General features: G+C 41.5%; 1 protein-coding gene across 2 annotated transcripts in view; it reads right to left on the reverse strand.

Annotated features, from left to right (window-relative positions):
- Positions 1–4,253: 4,253 nt before the first annotated feature.
- The window catches only part of PKNOX1 (PBX/knotted 1 homeobox 1), a 101,594-nt gene continuing 82,148 nt past the window's right edge, over positions 4,254–23,699 (reverse strand). The window contains exons 4-9 of one of the 2 annotated variants that reach the window (XM_006870821.1): positions 22,700–22,799; positions 21,020–21,117; positions 16,513–16,641; positions 13,139–13,215; positions 8,859–9,031; positions 4,254–4,723 (exon numbers count right to left, since the gene is read on the reverse strand). In XM_006870821.1, coding sequence (XP_006870883.1) covers positions 4,512–4,723; positions 8,859–9,031; positions 13,139–13,215; positions 16,513–16,641; positions 21,020–21,117; positions 22,700–22,799 — 789 coding nt within the window. In that variant the 3' untranslated portion in view covers positions 4,254–4,511. The remainder of the gene's footprint in view (positions 4,724–8,858; positions 9,032–13,138; positions 13,216–16,512; positions 16,642–21,019; positions 21,118–22,699; positions 22,800–23,699) is intronic. The other variant, XM_006870820.1, reaches the window with a different exon arrangement.

A 23,699-nucleotide genomic window follows, 5' to 3' on the forward strand; every position in this document is an offset into this window, starting at 1 on the left:
TTGGGTTCTTTTCTTTTAAAGATGTACTTTTCTATAAATTTTAGAGATTGGTCTCTTATCTGCTGTTGCAAAATATTGTTTGCCAGTCTATGGACTCTCTGTTTGTGAAATCTTTTGATGCACATTAAGTGTCTAATTCTTAGGGGGTCCCAGTCTATTTTGTTTTCTACTGTGTATTTTGATAATGTATTTATGCAATGAATTAGAACCCGTAAGTTTGTCCCTATTTTTTCACTGATGACCTTTATATAGTTCTACGGTTTACATTTAGGTCTTTCATCCATGTTGAATTTGTTTTTGCATATGGTGTGAGATATGGCTTCATTCTTCTGCAAATTAACTTCCAGTTTTGACAGCATTATTTGTTGAAGAGTCTATCTTTTCCCCATTTACTGTTTTTTGGCTCTATATCAAAGATCAGCTGATTGTGTGTGGATGATTTACTTGTGGGTTTTCAATTCTGTTCCATTGATCTATGGATCTTTCTTTATATCAGTACCAGGCTGTTTTGACCACTGGTTGTATAAATCAGGAAATGAGAAGCTGCCAACTTTGTTCTTCTCAAGTAATACTTTGCTTATCTGAGATCTCTCCTTTCCATCAAGTTAAAGATCAGTTTTTCCATTTCTTTAAAGAATGATGATGGAATCTGGATTGGGATTGCATTATATGTTTTGGGTAGTGGACATTTTCACATCTTCCTATCCATAAGCACACACACCAGGGCTCTTAATGAAGGTAAAAGATCTAAACCTGTACAATTTCCATCATACAATGAATTGCCACCTGATGTTTAGAAACTCTAGGGACTAAGACAAGAGGCCATCAAGCCAGTGACCTGTGCACGGTCTTCTCACCCCATGACCTATAGGAATGGGGTACACACATGGTGGCTCCATTTTCTGTAAGCCTATTGCAACCCTTCCTGTCTCAGTACTCCACACAGCTGACACTTTTACCCCAGCAAGTGTCACTATTTATGATGAATGCTAGTCTGCTGACTTACTACAGTTTCAAAGCAGAAACAGCTTGGGGAGGTGTAGCACAGTGTAGTATAAAGAAAACAAAAACTTGAAATATTTCCGATACACCTTTACAATGTGTCCAGGATCTGCTTTGTCAGGTGAGTTTACAATGTTAACTCTGAATGACATATGCTACCTGATGATGAATCATTTTCTTCAATTGCACTAATGGAAAACTACAATGAAAAACAAAATAAAATTGTTCCCAATTTTTCCTTTAAACCAAAGCTCAACTGAAGTAATCAGTATCAACATGGACTTGGATTTCCCAATGTCCCTGTAATCCTAGTTTTTAAAATGTACAGGTGTCAGGCAAACCCTATGTGTCACCTGACAAAGCACACAAGCACGCTGGAAATTTTACTCATCAGAGAAAACAAGCACTTTTCATGACATAGGAGTTTCATAAAATACAACATCCATAAAGCATGTTTCTATTTTTAATTTTTTTTTGCTTTGATAAATCAATTGCTTCACAAAAAAACCCTTTAAAAGACAACAATCCAAGAAAACAAATTATTACAGTATTCACATTTTAAAGATTGTCAGTTTCATTGACCAAATGCAACTAAAACAAAGGAAGATTGCGGAATTATTTTCGTCACTTACTGCCAGGGACGGCCTTTCACAACTTGGGTAGATTATTTTACGTGGAGTTCACTGAAAAGGAAAAAGTGCTCCAATGCATAAGAAACATATCATTCAACAGATGACACAGAAATGCACAGAACCCTTAGGTGTAATGTTTTCGCAAGATTACTTTGCAGTCTGTGAGCATGCTGCTTGCTTACTTTACTTTGCATACTGGATAAATATTTAAATGATTGTATTGTCTGGAATCAGCAAATCAAAAGATGAGTTAATCCATCAGCTAGCTGGAGCTTCTCTAGCTAGTCTAGCTGTCTGCTCAGCAGTTGAACAGAATAAAAAATAGCAACATGCTTAACATGGGTCTTGAGACACATTCAATAGGATCCTTCATAAGGAAACAATTTAACAAGAACAAAGCTGGGATTTAATTTGATTATTTAAAAATGCAAGTTCAATGGAAATGCACTTTCACAAATTCTCTTCACTGTCTGAGGACTGGAAAAACCAATGTCTTTAAGGCGCAAACCTGACAGCAAGCATGCTGGTAACAGTTTCATAAATCAAAATCACTTGCCAGCAAGGCTTACTTAAAGCACCTAGTTCTTCATCGGCAGCGCCTTCCTTAAGTGATCTTTCTCCTAGTCCTCTGAATTTAGCAAGAACGAACCAACACATCAAGAGGCTGATGTCAGCTGTCCCCAGCAACATGCCTGTCATTCAACAGGGGGCTTCCTGCTGGCGTCTCCACACTACTGCCACCAGGCAAGCCTTTGGAAACAGCAATCCATCAACTATGAACATGATTTCTGGTAGGGGTGAAACAACTGCCTGTACATGAGGACCTGCTCTGGTCATGTGGTCATTCATTTAAACAAGAGGGCAGGGCGAGCAGTTAACGGGACAGAGGGAGCAAGGAGAGAGAAGAGGATGGGAGGGCTGGCTGGCACCCACAGTATCTAGTTTTAAGAAGTCTAGCAAAGTTAGAATTCAAGTGAAGTTAAAATGAAAAATGATGTTTAAACTTGTGTAGGCCTGACTTAAAACATTAAAAATGTTACAAATAAGGAATGCAGTAACTACTTAAAATGTTATTCTTCCCCCAAAGAATTACTTATAAACAAGTGTTTCTTTTAGTTAGAGCTCCCAAAATTTGAATGTATTTCTTGCTGCCTTCTAAGTTATCTATGATGTACTAAATGTCATGTGACTAATTTTAATTAATATGTGTTTTTTTTTTTTTTTTTGGAGGGGTGGTGGAGAAAGTATGCTAGCCCAAAGTACTCTTTCAATATAAAGTTGGTCCAATAACCAATTGCTATTTTGAATCTCAAAAATCTGATGGCCTTCCCAGCCATCAAGTTGTCATTTCCAAAGAAAAGGAAGTTTGGGCCTTCCACTGGAGGTTACATGAGAAAATTCTCTAGGAGATGAGGGTAACTGTTTTCTCTCAGAGAAAAGCTCTACTTCCAAGTAAACAAAAACAAACCAAAACTAAAGAAAACAAAGCCCAGCAATCTTAGTTTGTCTTGTGACCATGAAAACAAAGTTGTGAGATTATTTCAAATCCCATGTGGTCAAGTCAAAGGGGAGCAGCCTGGAAATTCCAAAGAAAAAGTACAAGAAAATATTGACACCAAAGCCAAGAGGAGCAGGGTGTTCATCCCCCCATTATTACTATTCAATTCACCCTTGTCACTTAGTGGGCATCTGCAATTGTGTAATAGTTGGGACATTAGTTATGTACCCCAGCTCTGAGCCAGTGGGATAGAGGACATTTCTTATTAGTTGATAATAAACATTCTATACATAACATATGATTGATTAAAAATTCTAAAACAATGCACAGCTACTAAATGGTAAAGAATACCATTTAACTGTGGTCAGATTTAAATTAGATGGAAAGATTATGAATGGTAAGAGCTTTTATAACTGGTTACTGGCTACCATTTTCACTTACCTTACCTGAAGTCCTATTAGCAAATACCTTTAGATACATATTTAGAACAAGTGAAAGTCACAATCTGAGCACTGCATACAAACTGAAATTGGGAGAAACTGCGACTGCATCCAAGAGTTGTTTCTTTTTTGGCAGTAAATGCAAATTACTGCCCAGGGACAGCAGAGAACTGTGGAATGCTAGCTAACTTTAGGCAGGTCCATTGAATTTGGTCCAATTTGAAGTACTATGCAGAACATCCCAAATTGAAGTACTACACATGTAGTGTTGCTTCTCTAGAAATTTTATCCTCAATATAGTCATAATCCAATTCATAATGAATTTACAAAAATAGCTTTTTATCCAATAATTCCAGCAAGGTAAAAATAGGCGTTTCTTTTCATATATAGCAAAGGAAACAGGCTCAGTGAATGCAAGAGAAATTAAACTTATGCCAACTGCCATCCATTCCCCATGAGCTCGTGCGCTGTTTGTTTCTGGGATGCCGTCCACCTCACGCTGGCAGTTCATGTGCAAGAGCTTCTTTCAAACACATGGGCACCCAGGTCAGCCCGGCTGGAGGACTGTGGTCAGCAAGGGCCCAGGCCGGGTGGCAAAACTGTTGGATGTGGCAGCACTCTTCCTTAATCTAATCAGAGCCCAGGGTGTCTCATTCACCGCTAGAGTTAAATCTTTCATGTATTTTCTTAAAATTAAACACACACACACACTCACGCACGCACGCACGCACGCACTCACATTCATACACACACATTTGAAAGAAGTCGCTGCACCAGCAAAGACACTCTTTAAGCTTACTATGAAATACAAAAGTGCACTCTTCTATATCTACATATAAAACATATTAGAAATAAAACTTGTGTAAAATGTTTGCTGTGCAAACTATAAAAAGTCAGGTGAGTCAGCTCCTTGTCCTGGCTGCGGTGCCCCCTCCTGCCCTACTGCAGGGAGTCGCTGTTCTCCAAGACCAGCCCGCTGATGTGGGTGGTAGTGAGCTCGCTCCCATCATCCTCCGTGCTGTCCACAGACTCATCCTCGCTCTGGCCTGCCATCATGACCTGTTGCACTGCAAGGGTGGCCCCGTCCGAGGTCAGAGACTGGAGGCTGTCCACATTCATGTTCACTGGTGCCGTGATTGTGACGACTGCTCCTGGCAGAATACAGAGTTGTTTTTATTGGCATGTGTTCTTGCAGAGAGAAAACATGACAGCACTCAACCAGTGATGCCTGCTTCTCTGACCTATCATCAAGATGCTCAGGAGGGATTTGCCTCAGACAAAGCTCAGCCCATGGGAACAAGGTCTAGGTCTAACTAGGTTTCAGTGGAAACGAGGTATACATACTTAAAAAACCCCAGGGCAAAAAGCAAGCAGTTCAAGGAGAACAAAGAAACCAAAGAACACAGGAGAAAGACATACAAGATGACAATAAAAGGGAAACATAGTAAAAAGGAAAATAAAGCAGATAAATAGAGTTAGAAAGGACAAGAACGAAAACCTTGGAATGTGCTAATCCCCATCTTGCATCACTCCTGGTTTGGTTTTGGGCAAACGGTTTCTCATGCCAACTTGACCACAAGAAGTAATGCTGTGAGTTCCAAGTTCAGTACTATGAGTGTCTCAGAACAGTGCTCTGCTGGTGATAGGTAGGAAGCACTCCCTTTCTTTAGGGAGAGGAGACTGACACTGGTTAGATGCACTGCTAAAAGCACCACATGTGCAAGAGTGGCTCCTAACATCTACCACAAAATCAAAGAGAGGACAATCAACCTTCTCAACCAGCAGGAAGGCCAAATGAATGGACGCGGACTGTTGGGTCAGACTCTGCCCAACACAGGGAGAGGGTCTTAGCCCACTGCACCTGTGAAAAATCACTCTGGTGGGCGGGGTCCATCTTCAGGAATTCATGTGATTGCTAGGCCTGACAAACAGATTGTTGATTTACTTACAAGAGAGGGATATGTAACCTGGCTGTTCCAGGACTAGGAAATTTAAATATGAATACAGCCATTAAGACAATGGCGGGGAGGGAAAATGGGACATGCCATAGAAATGTATATGGGGAACTGGAACTGAAGGAGGGGCTTTCTGGAGACAAGTATAAAAACCATTTGAAGGAGCTCTGGTAGCTGAGTGGTTACGAATTGGGCTGCGAACCACAAGGTCAGCAGTTCAAAACTACCACCTGTGTTGTGGGAGAAAGATGAAGCTTCCTGTTCTCATACAGATTTACAGCCTTGGAAACCCTGTACAGGGTCGCTATGAGTTGGAACCGACTCCACGGCACATAGCAACAACATAAAAACCATTTGTGGCAGGGCATGTGGCGCATCTGCCCTTGTCTATGCCTGATTTTGCAAAATCGAATAAAGAAAACCTCACTCTTGCTAAAATGAGTACAGATTGGATTGTTTGAGCGTTTGTCAGTACAGACAATGCTTCTCACAGACCTCTATGTCACTGTCTGTCATGAGGATTTTGGTGCCTTTATCTGTAAGCTCCATAGTAAAGTTCAATCTAATCAACCTGACTCTTTCTGCCTCTATTTGTTGCAAGAATCTTGGTGTAGACTTGTGTATAAGTGCCCTGATAAGTCTTATTGGATCAACTTGGCATCTTCTGTTTCTTTGTTCAGAATCCAACCTGTGCTCCTCAGATCCACTCATGCAGCTGGCTTGTGGGTATGATTGAGAGGACCTGTTAGAGAGGAGAGATACCTGGGACTGTCAGAGATGTGGGAGGGGCTCAGATGACACTGATCTGAGGGATGGGCCTCAACCAGATATGGTCAAAACTTGTTGATGATGCATGGAGGGGATTGTAACCATGGCAATGAAACGATATATACGATAAGCTAATAATGTTCTCCCATGTAAACTATCACATAAATCACAATAACATTAAAAAAACCAAAAAAAACTTGTATGGTGTTTTTTTTTTTTTTACCATAATAGCATAAGTAGAAAATATGGGATGGGTGAAGGGGAGGTGATAAATTACAATTCTTGTGAAAGGATCAAATTCTATTAGCTCAGTGACCTCAAGATTTGGGTTAAAAATTTAATAAAAGTTGTTATATAGAAAAAGACTCCAAACTAAATGATTGATGAATTCAAGAATCTTGGTTAAAAATAAAAGATTGGGGGGGGATATGCCAGGAAATGTTAACACAGAGGGAGAATCTTAGACAGAATGGAACGCCAGATGACAAGCATTAAAAGGACAAAGATGGAAATTTCCCACCAATTAAGTCATAAATCATTATGTATTTCACAATAAAGCTTGTAAACAACAGAAGGTGAAAGTAGAAACACAAGCATAAATGCTAATATAATGGAAGGCAAAGACAACCTTCTCAGAAAGTAGGTCAAGAATTAATGAAATGAGGATTAAGTAAGGCTTAGTGGAGTCCTGGTGTGGTGCTGTGGGCTAATGCATCAGACTGCAAAGTCGTTTGAACTGCAAGGTCTGTGGTTCAAGCTCACCAGCTACTCCTTGGAAACCCTATACAGGGTCGCCATGGGTCAGAATCGACTTGACAGCACTCAACAACAACTGTGATAGAGACCACTGTACTCAGGAAGCAGAATATACAGTCTTTTAGCAATCTTCACGAAAATAGACTAGATGTCAAGAATTTTAGGAAATTCTAACAAGAACAAAATCAAACTATAATGCAATAAAATCAGAAATTAGTAAAAGAATAGTTCAAACTAAAAACAAATGAAATCAACTCTCTCCTTGCCCCTCCTCCCAAAGCACATGATTACTTGCAAACTTACAAAAAATGGCAACAATGTGTGGCAGCAAATGATTAAAAATCACCATGAACAGGACACAGATTAAATACATGTTGCAATGGAATACTGCAGCTATTCAAGCACAGTGCAGTAGTTCTGTATGCTAATTGGTAACATTCTTGAAAACATACGAATGTGATGAAAGGAGACAGCTTGTATGCTTGCTACTGGTAAATATTCATTCACTCATGTCTCTGTAGAGTTCCACTGGAAGCACATTGTGGACACTAATAGTAGTGACTAGAGGTCAGGATTTACATTTCACTGGCCATTCTTGTCTGAACACCTTTCCCCAATCAACAAACATTGCCTTTTTAAAGAGAGGAAGAGAAAAAATAACGCCTTTTAAAAAAATTATTGGAGAAAACAAATACTGAAAATATAACTTATTTAAATATAGATACAAATCACTACATCTCACAACCCAAATGAAGAAGCCAATGTAGTATTTGAGAAAATTGAGCACAGCTCAGAACGCTGAAATGGAAACAAAATGAGTGGATGTTCATATCAGGGCCAGGACCCTGGAAAGGTCGCCACCAGGTCTTGTGAGAATCAGAACGGATCATCAACACGAGTGTATGTAAGGAAACGACCTATGGTGGGCAGGAAAACATCTAAGAGGATTGAGGGAACACTGCCCGATGCTCACACGACTATTCAGAAAAATTCTTAAGTTGTGGAGGGGTGTAGGGGAGGGTTCTGAAAGTCTTGACTAGGCTCTGGGAAAGTATCCACCCCAGAGTGAGCACTGCTGTGAACCAATGTAACAAATCATAAAAGTCAGACCCCAAAAGGACCAAATGGTTTCCAAGTCATTTACCAGCATCCCAGAAAAAGCACAAAAAGACTCACAGGAATACAAAAATACTCAGCAGTATGACTTGGTAACCCACAATGTTAATCAAGGATTAATCAGGCATAGAGAGAAGCAGGAAAACATAACCCATACGGAAGAAGAAAAAAATCAGTCAACTGAAACTAACCCAGACAGAGAGAGATGTTAGAATTAACAGCAAAGGACATAAGGCAGTTATTATAACCATATCCTAATATGTTCAACAATTTAAAGTAGCCTAAAGAAACATGTAAGACAAACCCAAATGGAATTTCTAGAGATGAAAATCATGTCTAAGATGAAAAAAAAAAATCTGATGGTATTAAAAGAGGATTAAACATTGAAGGAAAAAAGATAAGTGAAATTGAAAACACAACTATCAAAGCTATTCAATATGATGAAACACAGACAGAGAAGAATCTTAAAAAATGAGAGCTGGCCTTGTAAACTGTGTGAAAACCTTAAGTACCCAAGTATGTATAACTGGTGTTCTGGAAGGAGGGGGAAGGTCAGGAAATATTCCACCTGTGCACTTTCACTATGAGACATACCCTTTCTCACCATGTGATGTGACATGTGCCCTTCACTATGTGACATGAGGTGTACCCTGAAATTAGGTCACTTGGCCCTGTGGGCCCTTGCCCATACCTTCTGACATGGTGAGCTCATTCGGCGCTGCCTGGGCAACTCCTGATGCAATGGAGTCGGGCCAGAACCTCTGAACTGGTCGGTTCTGAGCAGTTTTTTTCTTTGTTTTTGGAGTTTCTGAACAGCTGGAGTCCAACATTGGCTGAAGAATCCTTCGTCTAGCATTGATGAACCTAAGCACCAACAAAGGGCAAGTTTACAATAAAACACCTTTTCAAAGGCCCCCTGCCTTATCAACAAACAAGTTTCTTAATAAATAACATGGATAACTCGAATTCTTGAGTATAATTTGTATTTGAGAGTAATGACAAGCATATAACTAACTGCCCAGAAAAACAAAAGACACAATCTTTTCAATAAGACTAACTGCTTCATGTACGTTTTTTTAACTTCAACTTATTTATTCCATGACTGCAAATTCCTTGTGGAGTCTTGGTGTGAAGCTATAGGACAAGCACTGAACTGCTAACTGCACAGCTGGTGGTTCAAAGCCACCACCAGTTGCTACTTGGAAACCCTAAACAGGGTTGCTATGAGTTTGGAACCAACTTGATGGCACTTAACAACAAATCCCTTAGATGCTTCTAAAGAGAAACACATTAAAACAGCAAAACCATATGCAGTCTCATAATGTCTGATGGGAACATTTAAGCAAATGGCAGTAATCTGAAAAGCTCCATCAGGGTATGTCAGAGCCAATCAGGGCAATATCTGAGGGCTACCTCCAGGTGGGTCCACCCCAAAGCAGGATCTGAGTTAAGGAGTTTACCTTCTCAGAAAAAATTCCAAATGATGAACTATATCTTGGAGACCCAAGTTTTAAGTTACTCAACTGACCCAAATACCTTGTTAGCATCAGGTGTACCTGGCTCCTGACAGTGATGAGATTCTTCATTGATTTTAGCCACTTTTAAAGCCTAAGAACCCACTCCTGTAATAACAACCCACATAACAAAGACAGCAGCAAAATGGACAAGCTAGCAGCTTAGCCTGAACATTGTTGTTGTTGTTGTTAAGTGCCCTTGAGTTGGTTCTGACTCATAGCAACCCTGTATAGGATATCCAAAGAACAGCTGGTGGGCTTGAACCACTGACCTTTCAGTCCAGAGCTTATCTTACAGCACTCCATATAAATGTGGATGATAGCTCTATAATATGTTGAGATAAAAGACTGCTTTCTTCCGTTTCTATCCCTCCCTTGTCCCCAGCTGTTGCCTTTGATTGTGGGGAAGTGAGGGAAGGCAAAAGGCAACAAGGGAGGTCCAAATGCTCCTGCAGCTACAGTAGCAGCAGATAAAGTTCAAGATGTGCACGCTTACTGTACCTGCTCAACCCACACCAGATGGCTGCTTTGCTACACAAATGAAATTGCAATGGAAGGAAACAAGGCATCCCATAAAAGCTCCATCAAGTCAAAACCTATTCATATTCATACATTATCCCTAAATCAGTGAAGAAAGAGCTATACTAACACAGCAGCAGAAGTGATTTCTCTGTTTGGTGTTCAGCAGTGTGATAAACCAGCTAACCTCTTGCTAAACTCTTAAAAGCTGGGCCTTCGCGGATCACTGGGTGGGCAGCCCTGCTCATGGAACAGTGGAGATGGAAGCACTGCTTCAGACTCAGGTTCTACTCTAGTTTGATAACATCTCTCATCCCTAGTGCCCACCTCTGCAAAGGGAAGATCCAGGACTAGGACTGAGTCAAGTTTAAAGTTCTCCGATTCAAGTATGTCTTTCACTTGGTCACATTCTCATAATATAAACGAACTAAATGAATATCACACAATGTTTCATGTAGCGTTAATGTTTGACCCATAGAGCAACAGGTTTGCCCTGGAAAACAAATCTCTGGGAGAAAAAAGTGGCTCAATCTCCCACCAACTGGAGTTTGGAAGGCAAGGTCAGCAGTTCAAACCCTGGAAACCCTACACATGGTTGCTATGAGTTGAAATGGACTTGACAGCACTTACAACAATAAGGCAAAGGCATAAGCTCATTCCAAGCTGTAATTTTTGAGAATACAAAAGGAAAAAAAAAGTCACAAAAGTAGCTACAAAATTTAAAAAGTGATTAAATAATTATTAATTTTTTTAATTAAAAGTTGACGTTAAATTTTTTAGGCAATTTTGTTAACAATAAGGGACAACTCAGGGAATACAGGGATGTCATAAGCAAAGAAAGATAAGGACAATACTGAATGTTGGCATAAGAATGACCAAAGACATCCCTCTGTGTCTAACATTCAACCCCCAATCAAATCAATCAAACACTATTCTGATTAAACCAAAATATTAAGTATTAGCATAAAACTACATGAAAACATCCAAGGACATGCTCAATATATTACAAACAACATAACAGCAAATATCTGTTAGCACATTACAGTGTTATGGATTGAATGCTAAGTGCAGTAGAGACAGTTCCACCTCACAGTGACCCTGTGTAGGGTTTCACAGGAGTGGCTGGGGAGCTTGAACAGCCAACTTTGCGGTTTCAAACTGACCTTGCAGTTTAGTGTATTAACTCACAGCGCCACACAAGGACTCCTATGGATTGAATAGTCTCCCTCAAAAATATATGTCAAATTGACTAGGCCATGATTCTTTATGGCTTTGGCAGTTATATAATGATGCATTCCGGCAGCGTGTAATGATGAAATCATCACCCATGATGTAATGATCAGCCAACCAGCTGGAAGGGGATTAGGACAGGCTACGACAATCTTACTCAAGTCACAGCCTTGATCCGATATGAGGGAGTTTCCTAGGGTGTGGTCTACCTTGCCTTTTATTTCCCAAGAGATAAAAGGAAAGAGAGGTGATCAGAAATAGGGGTAAATCTGACTACCACCAAGAACAAAGAGCTGGGAGTGGAGCGTGTGTCCTTTGGACTGGGGTTCCCTACATTGAGAACTTCCTAGACCCAGGGAAGGCTGATGTCAATACACAAGGAGCTCTCCAAGAGACACTGGGCCCAGAGCTGTTGAAAGGAGATAAGGACCATCCTCCCCAGATGACACAGAGAAAGCCTTCTAGAGCTGGCACCCTGAATTTGGACTTCTAGTTTCTTAAACTGGGAGAGAAGAAATCTCTCCACTTGGGGTATTTCTGTTATAACAGCACTAGACAACTAAGACAGACAGTATTGCTGCTCAAATTAAAAAGGAGTTGAAATGTAGTAGACATATTTAATTCAATGCCAAAGTGTATTTCTATATTTGTAATGACTTAAGTCAGAAGATTTTATCATTTGTATTGGAGCTTACTCCACCTGCAACACTGGCATTTTAAATAGTTAAAATAAATATTAAAGTGAGACAAATGACTAAAGAGCAAAGTGTAGATCCATCTCTAAACCTTAATGTTAGTTAGAAATGTCTATAAACTCTTGTAAGTGGTCATGATCCAGGAGTCCACAACCATGTGGGTCTCCAGCACTAGACCTGCATGTTTATACAGGGAGTGACTGTCCCCTGGGCATTTTTCCCTTAGGCTTCCAAGCCCTGCTGGAAAGAGGCCTCAGCACTGCCCCCTCCATTTTAGTTGGAAAAAAAAAAGTGACATACACCAGAAGACAAGCCATTGAGTTCCCAGCTCACTACCAAGATGCTCATCCACAAAGACATCACATGTTTGTTTGCCTGACTATGGGGGCCCAGGGGCAGTAAAAAGACACAGAAACCTTCCTAGGCAGGCAAACAGCATGCTGTTGAAAAGCCCACATGGAAAATGAAAATAGAAAGTATGTTTTGATTTGTTCTTAGGCATCTTGGCACCAACTCCAATACACTTTAACAGAATTGTTGCTAGTTAAAAGAACTCATGTTTTCCACTAAGTTTCACTTTTAATGATACAGATTGAATTGTGTCCCCCCAAAATGTGTTGTAAACCCAAATTCTGTGGCTATTACCCCATTTGAAAATGGGATTCTTTGTTATGTTAATGAGCCATTCACGTAGGGGGTGTCTCAAATCAATCTTCTGAGATTAAGAGAGCAGAGTACGAAAGGAAGCACAAACAGAGGTGGGGGAAGAAGGACGCCACAACAGATCACCAAGGCGTTAAGGATCCGAAGCTGTAATGAGACAAAGGACCTTCACCCAGAGCTAGTGCCCTGAACTTGGACTTCAAGCTTCCTAAACTGTGAGTAAATAAATGTTTGCTAAAAGCACCCACTTGTGGTATTTGAGTAAAAAATTAAGATGATTACTATCAGTGTTCCACGTGCTCCCTACTGCACTACCAATGGGCAGGATTTCCAAGTGCTGGGCGTCTTACCAGTTATTAACCTGTAGTAGTGTCAGATTTGTCTGAGCAGCAATCTGTTTTTTCTCATCCTCTGTAGGGTAGGGGTGCTAAAAAGAAAAAGAAAGGTAGTTATGAGCTTCCATTTTGCAAGAAGGTAAAATGGAAGCCTACAAGTAATCACAAGTATGCATCAACAGAGATTTATCAGAAACCCAATTTTAGTCTTTATTTAAGAAATGCTTCAAACAGAAAGAAATATTCTACGAGCCACCCCAGAACATACTAATGTTGCAGGAACTGTTAAGGCTGAGATGAGATCAGCCAACCTTAGAGGGCTGACTGTGTCAGTTTCTGGTCTGAGTGTTCTGGTATGGCGCAACAGGATAAGCACTGGATTGTTAACTGCAAGTCGGTGGTTCAAACCCATCAGCTGCTCCTTGGAATCCCTACACAGGAACCCACTGACAGCACTTAACAACAATAAGCACATACTTTACTTAGGTATAATTTATCAACAATCAGCATCCACTTCAAATTGATGAGCGCCCCTCCCCCCACCATCCTTGAAACCTCTACCAGCCCACTGATTCCTGTCACCTCCTGAGGCAGATGCTGTTGGCATTAGTTCACAGATGAGGATACTATGGTACAGAGAGTTTGCAAACATCCCCCATCCTACACCAGGCAGTTGGTCCTGGTTGTCACGGGGTGTGGGGGATGACACATTCCTATCACTGACAATACACTGACCTGGGAGGGCTGTGCTCTCTGGAACAAGTCTCTGATGGATTAGTGTGGCTGTCAGTGAGCAGCCATGCCAGAGGCTGGGGCAGGGTATCCATATGCTATTCTCTCTTTTATACAACATTCAAAATACTACCAAAGGAAAACAACGTCTATCTATGACAGTAAGTAATTTTCCAAGATTTACATTGCTGTCTACATATGTAGACAGTAGTAAGACATTGACTCAAATATCCACACATACTGAACTTTCTTGTCTTCGACTAGCTGGGCCCTGTACTGGCAGAATGAGCCTGTTGCCATCCTTTTAATTCCACAGCAATCCTACAGGACAGAGTAGAACTGCTCCATAGGGTTTCTGAGGCTGTCTGTATGGCAGCATACTATCATATCTTTCTCTTACTGAGAGGCTTGCAGGTTCAATTAGCAGCCATTTGCTTAATAACGCCCAGGGTGCCTGGCAAAATAAGGAGGTGCAAATTTACATGTTTTTTGTCTTTAAAGTGAACATTCAGTATGTTTTGGAAAAGTTGTTGCATGTTACCATGGTAAAGCTGGATTTCTCTCAGCAGCAATCTTCGTCTTCCCTCCAAATTGGAATTCAATCTGATTCCATAGATAAATGTGTGGCTCCAAGCTAGAGCCTATGGAAATAGAAGCATTGTTCCTTTCCCTTACAGGACTCCTGGTGTGGCACTGTAGGATCAGCAATGGACAGAACCACAAGGTCAGCAGTTCAAACCCATCAGCTGCTCCTCAGAAACCCTATACAGAGTTGCTCTAAGGCACTTAACAACAAAGAGCATTAGGAAAAATACAAGCGGGATATTATTTCAAAGAAATGAGGTCAAGAAGAAATAGAAAAGGCTTTACAGAAAAAAATAAGGCATTGTAACAGACCCTCATGAGCAAGGTTTATTGTTTTGCAACTTATTAAGACATTAAAGGGAAGGGAACGGTAACAGGCTCACCAGTCTCACTGCTTACTTGTGCTGAGTAAGGCCCTTTGTTAACACGCACTCCTTGGCTGTAACACTCCTATCTCTGACTATATCTGTGTTCCCCTTGTGTCACTTAATACCATTTCCTAGTGGCCTAGTGCGGGCAGCTCTCATCTACCACTTTAGATAGCGGTCTGATATTCTAGCATTCCCTCAAACTCAGAGGTCCTCATCTAAAGTCCAGTTCAGTCTCTACTATTAAATACACAATGTTTTGTCTCTCAGTGAATTGTCTCTTCAGGACATATGTGTAAGATGGTCACCGTGGCTCAGGGAGAACACTCTTCTTTTTCTTAGCCTCTACTGCTGCCTACCTTAACTGGTGATGTGGTGAGGAAAGAACAAGGAGCAGGGAGAGGGGAGAAGCTGGGAAGGAAGGGGTCTAGTGCTCAGGAGAGGTGCATGGGGCCTTGGTGTGGGTGCCTTCCCCTCACCTGCACTGCTGTGTCACTTCCCCTGCCAGTATGGACTGCCCATAGTCATGCTCTGACCCAGCTCCACTTGGAGGGAAGGACCCGTCTAACACTGGGCAAGGGCTAGCACCTTGAGGGCCACAAGACAACTGGAATGGGCAGCCCAAAGGAAGAGAGAGACTGACACACTCCAGTCCTCACCTCACACAGGTCTGGACTTGAGAGATGGCACAGCACAACAGAGGAAAGGAATAGATGGCGATACCAGTTAAGAAGCGACTGTGGCGCCAGGAGAAGACATGAGGAGAGGCAAGTCTCAGGCATGACTCAAAAAGAAAGGTCCACTTGCCAGCTTGGGGGTGGCTGGCCACATGGCTGAGCTGCCTGCTGAGGAGTGAGCAACCCCATGAATTCCCAGGAGAACAGGTGGTGGAGACAGAGGTGCCTGATGGACAGTCGTACAATAGGGATAAAGAAAGTGGTCATCAGGAGAGACTTTAACCATGAAAGTGGCCTCTTGGGTCTCAGCACAGATGTCCCTTGGTCTTCTGTCTTCCCCTTCACAGGCATAGATTGTAACTAGTAGGCAGCTTGCCTGGGCTTCACCATACCCTCCTCCCCAGAGAGCTGAGATGTTCATTCTGACCCTGCCATCACACAGGGACCAGGGATGGAAGTGACAATGCTTGCTCCCCACACCCAAGTTAGTATGTTTGCAGTCCGGAGCTATCATTGCCCTCCGGAGATGACTCCTCCATGAGCAGCTTACAGCCCAAGTAGGGAAACAGGTACACATTGGCATACCCACTGAACCAATAATTGGTGTGACTTTCTGGGTCAAAAGAAGTTTCAAGTTATCAAACCACGTGATGCCCATCAACATACTCATTTCTATCTATGTCAATTTAAAGCCACTGCAGCTGCCTTTCTTACCAATATTTTCAAGACTTTGGTCAAATGTATCATTTCTATTTCTACTACTACCTACCTACTTACACCAGAGTTTCTCTCACATTTGTTTATACAGTTAACAGGAACTGCTCCTACCCTGTTCACTAGTGTTCTCTCTTGTAATGTTTCAAGTTTCTTGAGACACATATCCATGCTACTCATGCTATGGACCTACAACAATATGCTAGTGCTAAGATGGGGTCTGCAGGTCCATCTAAAGAAAAATCTCCTGCGATGCACAAGCCCAAGAGAGACCTTACCACAGGTTCTCACCAGCCACTTGTAATGCTCTTACCCCAATGTGCTGGAAAAGCCACGACCGCATCACATTTGTGGCATGCTTTGGCAGGACACCACGCTTATTCTTAGATGAGCCGTCATCTGGATGTAGGATGCTGAGATCCTGATTTAATTGTAGCTGAAGCTGTTAAACAACAAAAAAATACCATTTGAAAGCAAAAGAGCATCACAACATATCCAATTAGCTTTTGACTTGAGCTGGAAATAGTGACAAGCACCTCAGGAATAATTAACTGACCACATTTATGTTATATATGCCAATGTCTTTTACAGGCCAGCTTCCCAAGGACAGGTTTCCTTTCAGTATTATAACCTCTTACATCAGTGCCTCCAGCAGACAGACACCCCTACCTGGAGGCTGATGGAAAAGGATGGCCTTGGGGCACTGCAGAGGCCAGGGCCTTAAAGCAGACAAGTGCATTCCCTGGTCCTGCCATTTACTGGGTACTTTGACCCGTGTTTCCTTTAAGGAAGTATGTGACAACCTTTGAGTTCTTAGCCTCTTACAGATTTTCCTTGCCAAGCAACAAATACGCATGGCAAGGAAAGCTAGATAGCAGCATTAACTTTAGGGCATACACATTCAACAGAGAGGAAAGAAATAAGAAAACCAAAAAGCAGACAAAAAGGGATTAAAAGGCAGAGAGGCTAAGGCTGACTACTTCAGTAGCCACTAACGATAGCAACTCCCTCAAGTTACTGAGAAAAGACTAGCTCATAAGCACATTTCTATATGAAAAGGAAAAGAATTGGTGATCTGTACTTATATACATTACAGCTTAGAAAGCCACATGGGGCAATTCTATTCTGTCATATGAGGTCTCTGTGAGTCAGAATCCACTTGACAGTGCTTAACAACAACAACAACAACAACATTTATACTTAGAAACATGGGCACAACCAGCAGAAGAAAAGGCTAAACTATTTGAGACTGGTTGCCTCATAGGAGCGGAAGGGTATATGAAAGGTAGAACAGAGAGTGGTTATAATTTATCATAACATTTTGCTTCTATTTGCTATTTTGAGTTATAACATGTATCAATGTGATAACAAGATTAAATTATTGCAAACAGTAAAAAGGAGGCCCAACCCATAGCACAAAACTAAAATATACATGTAACAATTGTATAAATAAGACCACTGGGAAAGGAATGGAGGGAAAGAAAATCAATGAAATCTCATCCTCTCCAAATTTTAATGGATTATACTACAAGTAGAATGAGACTTTTTAGTAAAGTTGTCATAGATTAGGGGTCATTTGGTTTGACTCTGCCAAGCCAACTGCAGTCCCAGCCATCACATTGCTGTTGTTGTTAGGTGCCATCGAGTCGATACCGACTCATAGCAACCCTATGCACAGCAGAACAAAACACTGCCCGATCTGGGCCAACATCACTACTGTTGCCACGCTTGAGTCCATCAATGCTGCCTCTTGGCCAATCCATCTCATTGGGGGTCTTCCTCTTTTTCTCTGACCCTACACCTTGCCAAATATGATATCCTCCTCCAGCAACTGGTCTTTCCTGACAATATGTCCAAAGTATGAGAGACGAAGTTTGGCCATGTTGGCCTCCAAGGAGCATTCTATTCTGGCTGCACTTCTTCCAAAACAGATCTATTGGTTCTGTCAGCAGCTCATGGCACTTTCAATATTCTCCTCCAACACCATAACTCAAAAGCATCAATTCTTCTATGGTCTGTCCAGCTTTTGTATGCATATAACGTTACTGAAAATACCATGGCTTGGGTCAGGCACACCTTAGTCTTTAAGCTGACATCTTTGTTCTTCAACACTTTCAAAAGGTCTTGTGCAGCAGATTTGCCTAATGCAATCCATTGCTTGATTTCTAGACTGCTGCTTCCTTGAGTGTTGATGGTTGATCCAAGAAGACTGAAGTCCTTGACAACTTCAATCTTTTCTCCATTGATAAAAATGTTTTTTATTGGTCCAGTGGTAAGGATTTTTGTTTTCTTTATTGAGATGTAATCCTAACTGAAGGATGTGCTCTTTGATCTTCATCAGTAAATGTTTTAAGTCCTCTTCACTTTCAGCAAGCAAGGTTGTATCATCTGTATTATCGCAGGTTGTTAATGAGTCTTCCTCCAATCCTGATGCCACATTTTTCTTCATAGAACCCAGCTTCTCAGATTATTTGCTCAGCATACAGGTTGAATAAATATCGTGAAAGAATACAAACCTGTCGCACACCTTTCTTAATTTTAAAACATTCAGTGTTCCCATGTTCTGTTTGAACAACTGCTTCTTGGCCAAGTACAGATTCCTCATGAGCACAATTAAGTGTTCTGGAATGCTCATACTTCACAATGTTGTCCATAGCTTGTCATGATCCACACAATCGAAAGCCTTTGCGTAGTCAATAAAGCACAGGCAAACATCTTTCTGATATTCTCTGAGCCATCACATTAGAGATGAGTTAATTAAAAGACTGACCAAATATAGCAGGCTAAATTTTAAGTTGGTAATTTTGTTTGGCCCGCAAATGATGTTATAAACATTTAAATGGCCCTTGGCAGAAAAAGGTTTCCCACCCCTGCCATACATGGTTCTCTCCTGGAGGAGCATGACAATGCTGGGTGAAAACTACTCCCATGGATGCACCCTAGACCATGTGAGTCCATGTGACCTGGTCAGTCCCTAGACAGGGATCCACCCTGTACAGCAGGTTGAGAAACGATATAGGACCCAGGCTACAAGGGTTTATATGACTCCATTCAAGGCACGACCACCACCAGCCTCCCTACCTCCATCCACATCTCCACTACTCTCCAATGTCACCTTCACCACCCACACGTTCACTGCCACTACTACCACCACCACCACTCTCACAATTACTACTAGTAATGAGCTCTGGTAGCGTAGTGGTTACGAATCGGGCTGTGAACCGCAAGGTCAGCAGTTCAAAACTACCAGTGGTTCCGCGGGAGAAAGATGAGGCATTCTGCTCCCGTGAAGATTTACAGCCTCGGAAACCCTGTGCAGGGTCGCTATGAGTCGGAACCGACTCCATGGCACTTAACAACAACAATGATATGACAATCACCTGTGACAGAGTGCTCTAAGAAAAAGTGGCACTGTGACCCATAATGGACAACTACCAATTTCCTTGATAAAGCCAACCTTGATAGTTTCTGAGACAAAGACTCAGAAATCTCTCATTATCTAAAGCACGTTAAGAACTCAAACTTATGCAAAAAGCTGAAGAGGAAAAGGAGGAGGGGGAAGTAGGAAGGAGAGATTGGAGGGAGACAAAAGGGAAGAAGATGAACAGGAGGAAGTCACTTAACATTCCAGCCCTCAAGCATTCAAATGATCCATGAAGCCCCCCACTCCATCAGCAGGTCCCAATCCTTCTTCCCCAGCATTAGCACCCTTTGCCTTCTGTAGACTTTGTAGAACTAAACCTGTGATAATGTCAGATGTGATCACTAGTCTGTTTATATCAAATCCTATTATCTGTATCTTATTGAGTAAAATGCCAACAGTCCTAAAGCTTTCAGCAAGGATACAGAGAGTGTACTGGTCAAAGACAAAAAACTAACATAAAGAATGAAGAAATGCTCTTAAAATAAGAATAACATAAACATTGTCTTTCTGATTTGAACCTCAAATATATACAGATATGTGTGTGTATACCAGAATGTAAAGGGCTGGACAGTGCACGTTCAGTCTCCTCATTTGACTGTTAAGGCACTCAGAGAGGGCAGGCCATAGGCATGGTCCAGGATTTTCCAGCCCTGTGCCTTCTTCTGGTGAGGTTCATTATGTGAAACCCTTCCCCTCTTTTTTTGGTGCTTGACACTTGCAACAAGGGTATAGGGAGGAGATTCTGAGTCTGAGCAAGGCTCCACACCTGGCAACATGAAAAGGAGACTGAGAGTCATTACTTTAAAGTTTTTTTCTTCAGGTTTTTTGCTTGTTAATGAAGTGTTCAAGAACATATCTAGGACTAGCCCCTAGCCAGCTTTGGCTCAGGAAAGGCACATCAAATGGCCCTGGAAAGCTTAACAAAGCACACAGGCCTGTGCTCACCCATATTCTCATCCTGGAGGTCTGGGTGGGGCCTGGAACCATTGGACAACTCACCAAAATGACTCTTTGAGAGCCTCCAGGTGGGTCCAATAAAGGGCCCATTCATATGACCTTCAGTCTCCAGACCCTCAACGGTAAAGTCACCACCCAATGCAGACACAGATGTTTAACAATAGTAGTTGCTGCTGGGGAGTGTTGGCTGTGTTCTTGTTTCTGAACTCTGTAAACTTCTATAATGAGGGAGATGAAAAGTAAAAATGGAAAGAACCAAACAACGCATATAAAACATTAACATTTCGAGCAAGGGAAAACTGCTGTATGGCAATCAGCCTGACATACATGACCATCATGAAGAGGACATGGCAAGTTTGGGTCTACTTGCACTTCTCACATCTGTGCGCGCACACACACATACACCCCTGAAGACCTCCTATAAAGATGGAGCACACACCTGTGAATTCTGGATCCTAACTGTCCCCGGCGACAGCGCCTGTGTCACTACTTGACCTTGTGGAGTGACCACTGTGACAGGCTGGTAAACTGTGCCACCTCAAAAAGAAAGCAGAAACAAGCCAAATTACTTTTAAGCTACTGTCGTAACTATATAAATCATTCTTTTCAATACACTGATGGAAGAAATAAAATCTCTAGTTTGAGGAGCTATCTGAACATTTCACATGACTGACAATACTATTTGCAACTTAACTCATCACTACCAATTACTGAAACAAAACATTTGACAAGGAGCACATCAGTGCCTATGACTAGTGTGGCACCACATACCACACCTCATGGAGTTCTTTACTTAACACAAGAAGCTACTGATTTATGTGGGTTTGGGAATTTCCTTCCTCTTGCTTGCCTCTGTTTTCTACTTTTCCCTACAGTGGACACATCATTTGTTAGCACTAGCAATTACAGGAAAGGGATGAATCCCAGAGTTTCTTGTTGCATCTAGTACACTGCAAAAACAAAACCACCATGAAAATGAAATGAGGGATGGAAAAAGGAGATAGAAATTTACATTTGAAAAAAAAAAAAAGACAAAATACCACAAAGGGAAATTCTAGAGGAAGAAGAAAGCTCAACTGATTAAAAATTATATCATAACAAAGTACTTTTTTTGATCCAATGCCTTTAGTATCTGGTATCTAAGCTACCTCAGGCAAACTCCTTGGCTAGTCACACCTCTCTCCAGCTTTGCCACTCCATTTCCTCCTTCTTTTCCTTCACCCCTTCTTCATAGAGTAGAGGAAAATTATGGTAGAGGAATCCCAGCAAACATCCAAGACTGGGCATGTGAGCCCATCTGAAAGGTGATGTGGTTTGGGGATAAGGCATGACACAAATATTCCAAACCCAGATGGCCCAGAATCCCAAGGAACAGCTCTCATTGAGCTGTGCTATATAGAGTTTGGAGTCCTGGTCGTGGCACTGTGGGTTAATGAGCCAAGACTGCAAAGCCGTTTGAGCTGTAAGGTTGGCGGTTCAAGCTCACCAGCTGCTCCCTGGAAACCCTATACAGGGTTGCTATGGGTCGGAACCGACTTGACGGCACTTAACAACAACAACATATAGAGTTTAACAAAAATGTTTAACTAAGACTGCAGGTTTATGTGATTGCCATCAATTAATGATACAACTTGAGATTTTCCAGATGCTGTAAGAAACACTGGTAAAATATGTTCTATGAAAATTACAATTAGCTTTGCTATGTACTTTTGGTGTCCTGCTTTGGCACTGTGGGTTAATGTGTTGGCCTGCAAAGTCGATTTGAACATCAAAGTCAGTTGTTCAAACTCATCAGCCACTCCCTTGGAAATTCTATACAGGGTCGCTGTGGGTTATAATTGACTCGACAGCACTTAACAACAACAACAACACACAGTTTTAGCTCTTCTACAAAACTCTACACCCACCTTCAATGTTTCGTTGGTAAGAACCAAACAACTCATATAAAATATTTGTTATTGAGAATTAACAAGAAACAGGCACTCAAAGAGTTTGGGATTTCAGTACTGCTTATCAGGAATGCCAAGGCATCAAATAAAAATTACATTTATACATTTCTTAGTTCAATTATAAAGGACTTTTTCCAGGCATAAGTTGTTCATTAGTACTTCACACATACCTGCCACTGTTGCCATGGTTACGTTTCCCTGTTGCAGGGCAGATGCAGGCAACACGATTCCCTGGGGGCTGAGTGTGCCAGTGATGGCACTCGGGATCTGCTGTAAGGTGCAGTACATGGATGCAAATCATTATCAGACTAAAGAAAACACAGGCTTAAAACTTCCAAATATGTTGTATAATCATGTAAAGAAAAAAAATAGCATGCTATCACAAACACATATTAATTACATACACAAAAACCAAGAGATGCAAACTTCACTGTGTATAACATGTGATAGTCAATATTGAAAGGTTAGTTTGCAATGTGGCTTCCAAAGATTAACTTTCATCTCCTCACCATGTTGAAAATACCCTAAAGCCTGAAAAATGTGACTATGAAAATGTTGCTATCTGAGCTCAATTATCTAATTTCATCAGTTACCAGTCACCTTTTCATTAGATTTGACTCCAGAGACTCCAAAATTTTCACCAACTACGTCCTCTTTGACACGTTAAAAACATCCACTGAGCATATTTCAAAGGAGTATGCCATAAGTTTAGGAGGCAACCAAAAGCCCAAAGATGTTCTGAGTGGTGCTGGAAGGTCATACCCACTGCCCTCCCCTCTACATGTTCAAATTGGTGCAGAGCTTGGAAGCAACCTGAAGCAAGCTCGTCCGTGTTTGTAAATGTAACACTGGAGGCTCCACTTATCTCAAGGCAGGCCCAAATTGGCAGATTTATCTATTCATTTTTCCTGTTAAGTTGGCTGCTGGTGGGGGTGGGGACCCTCTGGTACCCCAGCATTATGCCTGGGCCTGGAACACAGCAGGCACACAAGTGATTCAAGACCATAAATGGACACCACCCAAAGGCAAACACTCCTTGGGTCACAAGATCAGATGAATGTGTAAGTTTTGGTAGCTATGCTTCAAATCTGCTATGTTAATTTGATCATAATAAAGGTAAGCCATACAAATCAATGAAATAAGCTACCACATCAAGAACTGGGGGTGGGG

Source organism: Chrysochloris asiatica, unplaced genomic scaffold, assembly GCF_000296735.1.
Source record: "Chrysochloris asiatica unplaced genomic scaffold, ChrAsi1.0 scaffold00154, whole genome shotgun sequence".
NCBI lineage: Eukaryota > Metazoa > Chordata > Mammalia > Afrosoricida > Chrysochloridae > Chrysochloris > Chrysochloris asiatica.